The following is a 14,708-nucleotide window of genomic DNA, read 5'->3' as shown; positions in this document are numbered from 1 at the left end:
TGACTTTTGCATATAAAAACATCAGTGTTAAATATATTCACTCTAAGCAAGAACCAAGTTGTACCCAAATTTCATTAAAATGAAAGTCTACTGCCACAGAATCTGAAAGAAAGAGTTTTATCTATTGTCAAAGGCCAACGTTCAGATGAGCATGGTGGCGCACATCTGTAATCCCAGGGGCTCGAGATGCTGAAGCAGGAGGATCACAAGTCTGAAGCCAGGCTCTACAACTTAGTGAGACCTTGTCTCAAAATAAAAAGGACTAGGGATGTTGCTCAGTGGTTAGCGCCCCTGGGTTCAATCGGTACCCCCCCCAAAAAAAAAGAGTCCTACAATAGATGTTGTACTTGTAAATAACAGCAATATGGGGACACACAGGAAGGTAAAATTGGTCAGTTCAAGAGAAATACATGGCTATGGCTATGGTCTGTGCTGCCTACTTGTAACACAGTCACCTCAACAGCACTGTGGGACTCTAAGGCTCCTGGCAGATCCTGATGGAGCTTGCTTACCTGGACTCCTGGGGGAGACCTGCAAGGGGCTCAATGCAACAGCATGCATCGCATCCCGACTCAACACGCAGGCAAAGTGACAATTCAAAAACATATCACTAAGAGCCTGAGATATGGAGTAGCCCACAGCTGCACAGGGTGTGATGTGACCAGAGTCACAGTTCCCACTCAAGGTCACCTCCCAATGTAGGGGGCACAGACACGTGCCACCATTCGCACAGGTGCACACAAATTCCCATCAGGCTTGGTCAAAAGAAACCTTCACTCCGAGAACTAAGTGTGTTTGCCAAGTCATCTGCTTGGTGGCTTGCAGATCCAGCAACCCAAGGATCCTGCTGCACACTCCTCACTGTGTCCTCACATGGAAGTCTGAAAAGACCCTCTTTAGTAGGAGATAGTTAACATACACATGTTCAGATACAGGCCCTCTACAAACAGCTCAAGGGAAGAGCATTTTGGCTAAACTGACGATGAACAGACCCTTGACACTGAATCTCTGAGAGACACAGTTTTTGTTCCAGTCAGTGATCCCACCCAAAGTGGGGCAGGAGGGTGGGACAGAAGGCAGTGCAGAGACCCATCAAAAGGACATATGTGTTAATGAGCTTTTTCAACTAAACCATTCACAACTCAAGGGCAAAGAAAAGGATAATTATTTCCCCCATATTACATTTAATTAAATTTAAGTATAACTATGGATTAAGAGATTAAAGATTTTAAAGTTTGATCCAATGTTTTTCAGCTTGATTAATCAGGTAGCGTACACAACATGGTTTATTTTAAGGCAAACAGAATACTAGAGCTGGTGAGCAAGGCAACAAAATACACCCCAGAGGCTGGACTGTCATGGTGGTACACAGTGTCACCACCTTAATGTTGGTCAGGGCCAGGCTGTTAATAGGGACAGAGTTACAAATGGTTCCATGGTGCTCAAGCAGGTAGTTGCCGGTAGCATTGCCTTTCTAAGTTTTTCAGCAATAAAAAGGAAAAAAAGTAAATTTAAATGCTATGTAATACCACTTTTATGAATTCTGAATATGTGGATTTTTGGGTTGCATTGCCTCCCTGTTTACAAATTTAGAGAATAAAATTGATTTAATTTCATTTTCTGACCCCCACCCAAAAGAAAAAACAATTCCAAAATCCAAATTCACCTTGACAATACTCCCCTGCAACCCCTCCCACACATTAGGAATGAGAAGCTATGTGACAATACTTCACAATCAGGGACCTCTCTCGGTCCTTGGGGATCATTTACTTGATAATAACCACAATCAATTCTAAGTACTTCCAAATATTTTGGACTAAATCAAAGTACTGCATTTATGAATATGCTCTATGAATAGCAGAATAGTCATTAAAGCATAAAACAATTTTATCTTTAAATAGAAAATAGTTTATTCATTCCTGACAGGTTATCAAAATGTACACTGTTAACCAAATAAAAATGGTACTCTGAATTAGTTTACTAGGGATATGTTTTGAGGATTTTTTAATTTAATTTTCAAAGAGTAAAAACTATTTCCAATCTCCCTTCCCACACATTCTAACAAGCTTGCACTATATCTGCTTAAATTAAACAAACAATTACATGGGCCCAGTTCATTATAGAATGCACGTTTCCACTTTCACTTAGAGGAAGCTACTGCACTTGGGTATTTCCGTCTGCCAGAAGCTCTCAGGCATGTTTACTCCTCTTCGTGTTTTGTGTAACTTTGTAAATGACAAAGAATAAGGAATAAAGAACATGACTTGTATTATCTACACACACACACACACACACACACACACAAACACACACAGAGGATAAAGTGCAACAGGACAGAATATGTCTGTGACTTCACTTTTTCCAAGCTCCAGAAGGCTTTTCCGAGTAAATGGGACGAATGCTGCTCTTGACACCTCATGTGTGGGGAACACCTAACCCAGCAGGGTGACTTGTGTTTTCACACTGGTATCATATTAAAAGCCCTATTTGCTTTGCGTCCCCTGGGGCTTCTCTCATTCTCAACCAAAGTTTTGAAGCTGTGTTTCTTTCTGAACCTTGAGAAAAATTAACTCACCAGAGCTACATAAATAGTGCTTTAGAATGCTCCAATGCTTTTTGAGCACTCTATGCTGTAAAAGAAGGTTTCCAATGAAATCCTGTCTACAACAAGGAGAATTATAGTCATTTTAATAAAAGTAAGCAATACACTAACTTGGCAGCAAATGCTTTAACAATCTTTGACACCAGCCACCAAACGCTTCTATAGGCAAATACCAAACTAGTCCTAAATATCAGAATTTTTGGTTGCATGTTGTTTTGACGTTAAATTATTTAACTAAAAAAAAAAATGCTTTTGTTCCTGAGATGAGCACGATAAAATAAATGAGTTCCCGCTGAAGCTGCCACTGGGGCTCTATGCTCCTCATTCCACCCTTACTCTCCTCACAAGGAGTCTCGTTGGAAATGCCAGTCCTCCCCATGGCGCCATTTCTGTGATTCGTCTTGCCGAACATCTGGTCTAATTTGGTTTCTCATGCCACCCAACACGTTTGATGTCGCTTCAGTGGCAACAATCAGAGGTTTCACCACTGCTGGGGGAATCTGGCGCAGGACTTCACCCACGGCACCGGTAACCCCTCTGCTCTCATGTTCTCGAGCTGCTGTTTCATAAATGGTCTGAGCCGTGTCTGTGATTCCCTAGGGGGCGGGGGGAGAAGGGGAATAAATTACTGGTCAGAAATCTGAATTATCCTATATTATACACTTTCAGTATAATAACATTATATTTATAAGTAGACAAATAATTGCTTTTTTGAGATTACCCAGGATAATTATTTTTATGACAAATTCTAATAATAAGGAAAAGAGGCAAGTATTAGTATTTTGTTGTGACACCAATGCATACAAAATGTAGCTAAACTACTTTTCACACAGGGAAGCTTACAGAAATACTTAATGATCCAAGAGCAGTTTTTCTAGCTTGATTAATCACTCCCGTTAAACCCAACTTAGGAAACAAAGCTCAAATAAACACTCACTTAAAGGACCACAGTGATAGCTCCTCTGATGCAACACAAAGAAAACTTAATTCCCCTAAGCTGTAGAAAATTATTTGTCTTAAATTACTGGCTATGTATTAGAAAAGATAACTGAGGAACATTCAATTACAATAAAAAAGCTAAATAGACCCATTCTGTTGAGTTGAAGAGAAAATTCTGAGAACACACAGCAGAAACCTGTCATCCAAGGACTAGAGACAAAGCTTCTGTAGCATCTCAATCTCCCTGGTCTACAGTGTTAAAGCAATCATGGCCACCCAGCTCCGGGGATAATGTATAAATGTGCTGTGTGCCATTAGGAGTAAAACCTCATGTGCCTTTTGAACTTCTGCTATTCATCTGACTCAGAAATTCCCCAGAGAGACCAGGGCACTGTTCCCTCATGCTAGGTCCAATATATAAAGGAACTTTCGGTTCTCCTGGGAAATCAAAGGTCTTCTCTTAACTCAGAATCCAGTCACCACTTTAACAAGCTAATAACATAAGGTTTTTACCCAGCGCAGCAAACAAAAACATGTAATACCATGAGTTCTACACATACACACAGCACAAAGTTCAGAAAACTAAAAGAAATAGAAGTGCTCCCTTTAAAACCATCTAGAAGACAACAGCCAGTGAGGAACTGTGAGTACAAATCATCCACCTCCCTGTATCACCTTCCCTGCAGTTAGTCTGCCCCCCTCCCCTCCTGCCCACAATACAGGTCAGGACGCTGAGTGAATGACCAACTCCACCAAGTCTGGAGACACAGAAGAAAATTCAAACCCCATCACTTAGCTGTGTAACCTCAAACTAGTCTTTTAAATGGGGAATTAAAACATTGGCTGCCTCTTACGGTGTTTGTTGGAATTAAAGAGCCTGACGCTGCTTGGAAGACTACCATGACCACATCCCAAAGATCTGACTACCACTAAAGATCACAGAGCACAAGGGTCAACAAATATCTTCTGAGAAGGACCAGATGGTAGAGATTCGTAGGCCATACAGTCTATTCACATTTCTTTCTGGATTTCCCTTTTAGAGTCAATTAAAATTGTGAAAACCATTATTAGCTTGAAGGTCCCTCCAAAAACAGGCCTGGGTAGATGTGACCTGCAGGCTAGTCTGCAAACCTCCATCTCACAGACGAGTTATTTATGTAACAACTGAGACGTTCTCTCTTTCTTTGATTTATTAACATCTAAACTGAAAAAAAAAATATTTCTCAGCATTTTGGAACCTCTATTAAAAAAAAAAACATTAGTTCAGAATTCAGTTTCAGTCTAATCCAGCATGCCCTCACAACTCAGCTCAAGCACTGTCCCCATCCTTTCTTCCTTCATTCTTCCTACAGACGGTTTTTGAGAAAAGAACTGAACTTCAGCTGCAGTTCCCTGGGCATCAGTCCTGGCCCACCATCTGCTTGCTGTGGTTTGCTGGGGGCTCCTTGTTCGTGCTAAGCTGGTTTCCTCATCTCTAAGTCAGCATCGGCACCTATCTTAAGAACCACTTATACCCTTGGCACAAAGGACCACATCAATGCACATGTTGTATAAACATACATTGTCAGGCAAGTGCTTCCCAAGTGCTCCATATAAAAGTGCTGCTCTTCCCTGCTGCCACTGCCTTTGCCCTACCTTGAACCTCAGTAATAAGTTTTACAAATCTGTTGGTAACTGGACCAATACTGGTAATTCTCTCTTCATTCTCTGCGCTATATCTCTTTTCAGAAGTTGAACTTAGATCTTCCCTTCTTTTATCCCCTGATATAATTCTTGGGCCCTACCCCACTGGCCTTCCCACAGACTTGGGAACCACAGAGTCTACTTCAGTAGAAGAAGGACTGGTCTAGGTCCTTTTATCACCAGAACATGACTGGTGAAATGTCTTTTATGAAATTCTAAAACATGAACCATAAAGTAGCGTGACCACAAACTTCTTCATGTCATGTTAAAAAGAATGTCAAAAATGATGAAGCCAGAGAATACTCCAGGCAACAGAAAGAATCAGCATTCATTACATGATTGCTGGAGAGCCACGTAGCATGCCTACTACAGGGCAAGATTTGGCTGCAACCCACCCACTCCACCCTAGAAAACTTTCTGCACATGTAAACACACACATTTAGGTGAAGATTTCCCTTAGCAGTGCTTCAGGGGGAAAAATAGAAACTAAATAGTCACCAATAGGAAAATAATAAACTATGGTATATTTACATCATGATACTATAAAGTCATTTAAATCCGATTATGAGTAGTAACATGGACACATAAACACATAAACAAAAATATGCATCACCTTCAGATTAGGATGAAGGTGGGTGGTTCACTGAAAAGCTGCAGTTCTTAAAAAAAATATAACACTAACAAAGTATAACTTTGCTTTAATGCAGATAGTGAGCTGGGTACAGTGGTGCACTCCTGTAATCCAAGCAATTTAGGGAGTCTGAGCTGGGAGGATCACAACTTCAAGGCAACCTGGGCAACTTTAGGAAGACCCTCAGCAACTTAGTATGAACCGGTCTCAAAATAAAAAAAATTTTTAAAGGCTGGGGGTGTAGCTTAATGGCAAAGCACCCCTGGGATCAATCCCCAGAACCAAAAAGAAAAAACTTCAGATGGGCATATATTTCTGCCATTCCCCACATACTTCTGTGGTAGTGAGAATCTGCCCCTCGCTCTCTTCTCTTGGTGGAAGGCTGTTAGTCACAACCTAGCCCTCCTGTCTCACTTCAGGAAGATATGTCACATGCTACTGGTGGCTGCTCCCATTCCATTCTCAGGGGTTCCTCTGAAACACATTAACACTACTGAATGCTCTTTGGGTGACAACCAGGAAAATAAGCAAACTAGTGACTTGTCCACTCAAGCACTTACGTACCTCTTTGACGACACTGTAGGCCTTGGCCACACCTTCCCTCAGGTCTACTGGCTGGTGAGCTAATCGGTGATGAGGAAACCTTCTGACCTTCTTGGGCTCAATAGAAAGAGTACCAGGAGACACCATGTCATAAGCAGTCTCTGCTGCTGCCTGGATATTTTGTCAGAATAAGAAATGAATTAGAAAGCAGTCTGGAGAGCTCTGTAACAACAGAGAACTCTATGGGGAGTGTGCAGAGCTTCCAGGGTCTGAATTCTATACAAGAGTTATGACTTCTAGAATAAGAATATGAAAGATAACTAAAAACTCATATCTGGATTGAGCTCACTTATTCAGTTCCTTTCTCTCTCCATAGAGAATACTCAATATTTCTATGTTATACAATTTATGGAAACAAACCTTAATATCTCTACTGTTTAATCAATTAAGCTTTCTTGAATTTAGCTATGCTCTTTTTATACAGACTGATAAAACAAATCCCCTAATTTAATGGTTGTTATTTACCTGAAACAGGCAAACAAATTTAACACTGCATTCCACTGTTCCATTCTACTGAATATTTTAATGTTGGACATCTAAGTGATAAAATGATACTAAATAATTACAAATAAAACATCTATGCTCAACACTTAGTGTATTTATATTTTCACGTATGTTTAAAAACAAAACAGCCCCTTTACAGTAGCTCTTCCTTGTGGATTAAGACAGGCTGGGAAAGATACCTGTATGGTTTGGACCATTCTGTTTGTGAGCTCCAGAGCTGCCATTGCTGTTGAAGTGCCAAAGGAAGCGGCGCCTCTCTGGAACCCTCGGACAATTCGGCCATCCTTCCGGTACTGCTCTATGGGTAGCCACACTAAGTCCTTGAGGCCTTGCACTGAAACAGCACAAAAATCAACATGAGTTCTGGGGTTCAAAACTCCATTAACATTCTAATCCTGGAGTTTTTAACCCCAAAACTGGAGGCAAAGTTTTTTGTCTGACAGTACACATGTGGGTTTTTAGAAAAATGATCTTCATGTAGACTCTCATTCATAACCCCAAAAGGGTTAAAAGAGAAAACTCACCTAATTGGACCAGTGAATGCATAGGTCCAACGCCTCCCAGGATTCCTGGTAGCTGGTTCTTCTTAATGTCATTGAGCCATTCAGTAATTGCATATGAAAATAACTTATCAACACCTAGCAAACTAGAGTAAATGACTATCAGTACATAGAAAGGAAAAATAAACTTTATACATTTAGATAAGTTTTTTAACTTAAATTTATGAATTATGTGAGCAAAATTTTTTTTAATATTTATTTTTTTAGTTTTTGGCGGACACAACATCTTTATTTGTATGTGGTGCTGAGGATCGAACCCGGGCTGCAAGCATGCCAGGCGAGCGTGCACCTGTTTGAGCCACATCCCCAGCCCCGAGCAAAATTTTTATACTTTTTAAAAATTTAAAACAAAATTTTTTTAAATCAAAAATTAACATATACCAGCCACTTAACTCGCAATCTGAATCACTCTCTCTCTTTCTACATATTTATATTAGATGGCAGGTAAATATAGACATAAACAGATATAGAATGTTAATAATGTTGTAATGTTTCTAATTTCCACAAGACTTAAGTACATGTATGTGTTGTTCCACTATCCTTATTTCTTGACTATCTAAAGCTCTAGCATAGAATTAACCCAAAGTCTATAAATTGCCATTAATTTTTTTCAAAGAATAAGCTAATTTATAACTTTAGGAAATCATTAGAAATGTCCTAAATGATAGCTATTTTTAAATACTAGTACTCTATTCAATTGACTCTGTCTCTCTCAGAATAAAAATTAGCCCCTAACCAATCAGAGTACTCTAAAAATGAGCTCTCTAGGATGAAAACACTGTATTTTAAAACAACTAACATATGCATGCTTGCTATGAGGGCTCCATTTCTAATTTGTTGTCAACTGGCCTTAGTAGCCTCCCCTTAAAGCCTCTCAGGATAAATCAACTTACCCGTGCCGATAGAAAAGCCTCTTCAGCTTTAGCTCTGAGCAGTTTAACTGGGCCAAACCAATCAGAATCCCAGCTAACGTACCCTTTAAAGTTTAAAACATTTGGATTAATTCATAAATAAAGACAGACTCAACATTTAATATCATTGTTATGTGGGGAAAATCAACATGATATTCATTAACAAAGCTAAAAAATCTTGAAATATTTACAGAATATATAATTCATAGTATGTACTACCCACTAGATCCCAAATTATACTTATGGCACTGAAGGAAACAATATTTAAATGATTTACTTTAAAAAATTAAAATTTAAAACCCTATGCGCTTCATTTCAATTCTATATATGTGTGTGTTAAAATTTTATATACCTATAAACTATGATAGTGCAAAGTTTAAAAGAATTGAGCCCATTAGGAAAAAAAAGAGATAATTTTATAGCACATATTTATGCAAAATTTCCAAACCTGATCCATTGATACATGTTTGCCATGATAATCAAGTCGAATAGGAACTTCTGATGTGAATCTGAATTCTCTAGAGATAAACAATGGAGGGAGTTATTTATATTCAAAATTACTAATTGTTTAAATTACATATAAATTAATTTGTTGAATTAGACAATAAAAATAAAACCACAAAATAAGTCTGCAAATATCTTATAACCTAAATAAAAAATATCTTTTAGTTCTATCTTTTCGTAAGGTAACAACTAATCAGATATTAGTCATTTGATAACTTTGTATTTAGTATATTTTAATTTTTCTCACAAAAACTTTTTCTAATTTATTAAATAATGTTCATTCTTATAAAAATTTATTTTGGTAGATATTCTCCATTCATACAATTAATAAAAACAAATTAATAAAAGTGACCTTTAAGAGTAATCATTAAGTCAATCATTACCAAGAAGTAAAAAAGAGAAGAGGTTAGATGATTCTTCTGGCTGGTGTGAAGCAGTCAGGAGACCCGGCATCAGTTAAATGGGATGCAATCGTGGGCAAGTGACTTAAAACACTTTGAGCCTGTCTTCACCAGCAAATGTTTTAAATGCCACCTACATTGGTAAATTTTGGTGAGAATCCTTAAAATTTATGCTTGTAAGTAGGTTATCAACATACTAATATTGAGAATCCTAGGAGAATAAAATAATGTACATTGATGGCATGTAGCAAACAAACTCATCTGGCTTCTAAAAGCTAAATGTAAACTGGATACATGGAACTTTTTTCCCCATAGAATTAATATTGGTGGTTACAACCTAAGCCACCTCACAAAAGTCCACTTAATCTTCAGAGAAAAGAAATAGTGTATTTACAGCAATCTCTTTCAGCCTGGGATCATAGGTTGTTCCTTCTGGAGGTAGGGGGGCTAACTGAGGATTCAACCCAGAAACACTTAATCATTGAGCCACATCCCCAGCCCTTTTTGTATTGTATTTAGAGGCAGGGTCTCACTGAGTTACTAAATGCTTCCCTAAGGTGCTGAGGTTGGCTTTGAACTTGAAATCTTCCTGCCTCAGCCTCCTGAGTCACTGGGATAACAGGCATATGCCACAGGACTCGGCTCCTCATTTCTTGAATGCTCATCTCCCCCTGGTTGTCTGGGCAATACACTTGGTACTCTCTCCTTCCCCACTTCTTTTACTCAGAACAAATGTTATTTTAATTATTTGTAAGCTCACTGATTTTTCATTGTGTGTAGACCAAAACCTGGTGTACACACAGTAAGTACTCAAGATGTTCAAAACGTAACAAACACTTTCAAATACATCTACTGCCACTTTGGGCCAGATCTAAGGTCTAACGTCAGAATCTAGTGGAGAAGACAGAGAAACAGGGGGCCATGATGCCAACAGGGGAAGGATTCAGGGAACCAGAGAAGGTAGCTAACTGTCCCTCTCAACAAGGGGTTTTGCTCTTTCTCCCTTGTTAATGCCAAGGCTCCATCCCTTCCATCAAGAATTAGGAAAGAAGAGGACAAGAAGATGAAAGTCTGGAGAGGTGAGAGAACTCCAGCATGTGGCCAGCTGGCCAGGCAGCTAGACAGCGTCAGAGCAGGCAGCAGCAGTGCAGGAGACCTGGGCATGAGGGAGTGATGGTTCAGCCAAGGAGGAAGGGTCAGGAAAGGAAAGACAACCGTGATGGGGAACATCAGGTAGAAAATCCCACAGGAGAAAAGGCAGGAATGCCAAAGACAAGGTGTGAAAAGAGGCAAAAGGAAAACCTCCTGTTTGGGGAGGGATAAGACACTGTTAACAGTGACTAGGAAGAAGAAGACTGGGGGGCGGGCAGAGAAGGGAAGAAGTTAAGAGGAAAAGGGAACTTGTACAACAGATTCAAGAGACAGATCCTGAACCAGGGTTCCTACATATAAATGAGCATGTAAGTTAGATGGGCACCACACGCGAACAAACACACTAGAGTTAATTATGTGGCAAGGCAAAGAAAAGCTGATGTAACCTCACAATTACCAGTATACTTACACATTACAGAACTACCCTCAGAACTTCAAGGTAACTTGTTATCAAAATTAAATTATTTACCTAAAAAACACAGGCTGATCACTAAATGATGCTTCTTCGGCTGAGAAGTCCTTTTCCTCTGCTCCATTAACTGCCTCCGCTGCACTGGCACTCTCATTTTGGGAAAGTTTTGGCCCAGGGAAAGAAAGAACTAGATTTGGCTCCTTTGAAATACTCAAATGCCTTGGCAAACTGCAGGTGACATCAGCTCCAGGAGACTTTTTGACTGAAAATGTAATGTGCACATTTGAAGTATTAGGTATGTCTCTATAGAGCAACTGTTTAAATCAATCTTGTTACCTTTCATTTAATAAATACAAACCCTATTACAGAGAAAATTTGCTTCTCAGTAATTATTACTTTTATATAAACTACATTTGCATTAATTAAAAACAACACATATGTATGTACATGGGAATAAAGATTATAAATATGAATAAGTCAAAGTGAACCTCACTACTAACTATAATGCACTAATAAAAATAAGCATATTCTCAAAAATACCTCATATCAATCCAAGTACAAACAGTCCCAATTTAATTTAATGACAGTTTTGACTTAAAATTTTTCAACCTCACAATGGTATGAAAAAAATATGTACATTCAGTAGAAATTGTACCTTGAATTTTTATCTTTTCACAGGCTAATAATTGTGGTCAGATTCTGTCTGTGATGGCAGGTATCTGCAGGTAGCCACAGTTCCACCAACCCCTCAGTCACAAGGGGAAACAAAAAACACCTACAGTGTTATGTTGCTATGATGTTCAGTAGGTTAGATAACTAAATGCATCTTCAACTCTAAAGTGTTTTCAACTTACAATGTATTTCTCAGGATATAACCCCATCCTAAGTTAAGGGCATCTGTACTTACTGTAGATTTTTCAAACTATGTTAAATACCTTCTGGATCTGGAGTCAGTAGAAGCTCCACTTCTGCAGAAAGACTTGTGAAGAAATCCTTCAGGAAGAACAAGGCATCCTAGAATTAAGAGAAGTCATTACAACTGAAAAGAGGAAAAGGACATCTATTTCTAAAACTATGAAACAAAGTAATTTTAAAATCTCACATTTTACTCATTATTCAAATATAGCTATAATTTATTGTAACCCTACCTCCCCCCTACCACACACCTTTCCTATCAATTCTCACAACTCTGAGAAAATTAACTTAGAGAAATTAAAAATTACAAAGCTAGGAATGATTCTCAAAGTACCTTTCAGTTTTCTTAGAAACAGAGCATTCTCATTCTTGTTTGGCATTACTCTTCATTCTAAATTGTAGTGGTAACACTACTAACAATAATAATGGCAACTAGTTTGTTCTGGATACTCATTTGCCATGAGAGTTCTTAATGTCTCATCACTGCTTTTACCACTGTGTTACCTTATACATTTTCTCCAGTGGACAACGACATTCAAAATAAGAATGAAAAATAAAATCCATCATTCAGAGTAGTCCCTTCTGATACTATAGAGTTTCAAACAAAAATGTTTGGCTCTGTCCTGATAATCCATTCACATCTGCCCATTTTTGGCAGCTTCATTCTGCTTTTCTCAAAGTGACAAGTACATCCTGGGGCATATAAAAATCAAATGCCTGAGCCTATTCTTTCTTATTCTTCCCTTCCACTTTAAAAAATCCTAAATTAATACAAAACATTAATACTACACCAAAATACAAGGCAAAGTTCAATTATAGGGTCACAATATTTGGAAGCACACCAAAAAAGTCTGACAATTTCCAAGGATCTGAGTACTTAGGATCCCATTTATCTCAAGTATAAATTATCATGTTAGAAGAATATTCTAGGTACAATGGAGCACAGGGGAATGAGGCAGCTCTAACACTACTAGAAGTAGGTAGCAAGTTCATAGGCTGTTCATTACTCTGTAATGCTTTACACACGTATATTCCTGTACATAGTTTATACATTATTTACATTACACATTTATCAAATAATATGTTATTTATATCAAGTATTACCCATTAACAAATCTAACCATATATAAAATGCTTTCCTTGGCCACTAGATGGTAACATTTTAATACAATCAAGGTTTTAAGTCTAAGATTGCCTTCATAAAAACAGAAAATTTCAGATATCAATGTGCTTTTTAAGAAAAAGCAAAGCTGGCTGGGCTGGGGCTGGGGATCAGCGGTAGCGCACTTGCCTGGCATGTGTGAGGCACTGGGTTTGATTTCCAGCACCACGTAAAATAAATAAAGGTTTACCAACAACTAAAACAAATTTCAAAAAGAAAAAAAATAGAAGAGCTGAGGTTGTGGCTCAGTGGTAGAGCACTCACCTAGCATGTGTGAGGCATTGGGTTCAATCCTCAGTATCACTTAAAAATAAACAAAAATAAATAAAGGTATTGTGTCCACCTACAACTAAAAATTATTTAAAAGAAAAATTAGACACAATACACAACGTGACACCACTCCCAGCTTTTTAAAATGTTCTCAATTTTTATTTTGTATTTATGCTAAACTCTATACAACTCAGTAAAACAGGCATAAAATTCAGAGGCATAACAAAATATATACAAATGGCTAACAAACATGTGAAAAGGCGCATAACATCACTAGTCTTCAGAAAAACCCAAAATGAAACCACCATGAACACGAAGTAAACAACTAAATTAGAAAGCTGATGCTTGCAAGTTTGACAAAGATGTGAAGCAATTAGAGTGCTCACTGGTAATTCATGGGAATGTAGATTTGGTACAGCCAAATAGGACAGTAGGACACTGTCTGGAAGCTGCTTATGCTAGTTAAACATATATCCCCTGAACACCCAGAAATCCTGCTTTTATCTTATACATATAATAACTCAAATGTAAATCAGCAGGTAAACGGATCAATAAATTGTGGAATATCCACACAGTGAAACACCACATGGCAATAAAAAAAAAAAAAATGGACTGGGCTGGAAGTGTAGCTCAGGGTTATAGCACTTGCCTAGTATGCATGAGGCCCTGGGTTCCAACCCCAGCACCGTAAAAACAATGAGCAGATTCTTGACATGCTACAACACAGGTGAATAACTGACAAAATATTGAGTGCAGAATCCAAACACAATTCTATGTACATAAAACTATGCAATAGGAAAAAAAAATTATGGTAATTGAAAGACAAGTGGTTGCTTTGGGGTAGTCAAACTGACTACAAAGGGACATAAAGGGATTGTGTGGGGTACGGGAAATGTTATGTACTTCAACTGGTTTAGTAGTCGCGCAAGTACACAAATCTGTTAAAGTTTCACTGTAAAGTTAAAATCTATGCATTTTATTATATAAATTATACTTCAATACAATAATGTTTTTAAAACTTAAAAAAACTTCCATAGCAAATATTTATGCCAGCTTTAAGGTACAACAACAAAGGATATTAATAGTGCAATAGGATTTAAACTGTTAAAGAATTACTTTTAATGCCATACTCAAACAAGGAAGTGATGAAGACAAAGTACACAAATATGCCAACGTGCTGCTACTTATGTACCCTTGCCCAGCCCCAGTGCTTCCCTATCTCACCAGAATGGCCTCCAGCCCAGCCTGACTTAAGCCCCTCATGTCTTCATGAAGAACTTCACTGGCCTAACACCCTGACACTCCCTAAGACCTAGTTTGCATATCCCAGCCTCCAGAAAGCCTTTCCTCACCGTCCCTCACCCTCCAAACTCCCTTTGCGGGCCAGGCACATCATTCTACGCCTTCTTTATCACTTGTACTCACCACAGCATATTAAAAGCATCTGCTTTATGTCAGT

General features: G+C 38.3%; 1 protein-coding gene across 4 annotated transcripts in view; it reads right to left on the bottom strand.

Annotated features, from left to right (window-relative positions):
* Nucleotides 1-2,671: 2,671 nt before the first annotated feature.
* The window catches only part of Atg2b (autophagy related 2B), a 66,369-nt gene continuing 54,332 nt past the window's right edge, over nucleotides 2,672-14,708 (bottom strand). For all 4 annotated transcript variants that reach the window (XM_076849689.2, XM_076849691.2, XM_076849690.2 and 1 more), the window contains 8 exons: nucleotides 11,838-11,916; nucleotides 10,960-11,164; nucleotides 8,882-8,951; nucleotides 8,416-8,498; nucleotides 7,487-7,608; nucleotides 7,142-7,296; nucleotides 6,420-6,569; nucleotides 2,672-3,198 (listed from right to left, as the gene is read on the bottom strand). In XM_076849689.2, the coding sequence (XP_076705804.1) occupies nucleotides 2,944-3,198; nucleotides 6,420-6,569; nucleotides 7,142-7,296; nucleotides 7,487-7,608; nucleotides 8,416-8,498; nucleotides 8,882-8,951; nucleotides 10,960-11,164; nucleotides 11,838-11,916 (1,119 nt within the window). In that variant the 3' untranslated portion in view covers nucleotides 2,672-2,943. The remainder of the gene's footprint in view (nucleotides 3,199-6,419; nucleotides 6,570-7,141; nucleotides 7,297-7,486; nucleotides 7,609-8,415; nucleotides 8,499-8,881; nucleotides 8,952-10,959; nucleotides 11,165-11,837; nucleotides 11,917-14,708) is intronic.

The sequence above is a fragment of the Callospermophilus lateralis genome, chromosome 3 (genome assembly GCF_048772815.1).
Source record: "Callospermophilus lateralis isolate mCalLat2 chromosome 3, mCalLat2.hap1, whole genome shotgun sequence".
In the NCBI taxonomy this organism is placed as follows: domain Eukaryota; kingdom Metazoa; phylum Chordata; class Mammalia; order Rodentia; family Sciuridae; genus Callospermophilus; species Callospermophilus lateralis.
This window is presented reverse-complemented; position numbering and strand designations above follow the sequence as displayed.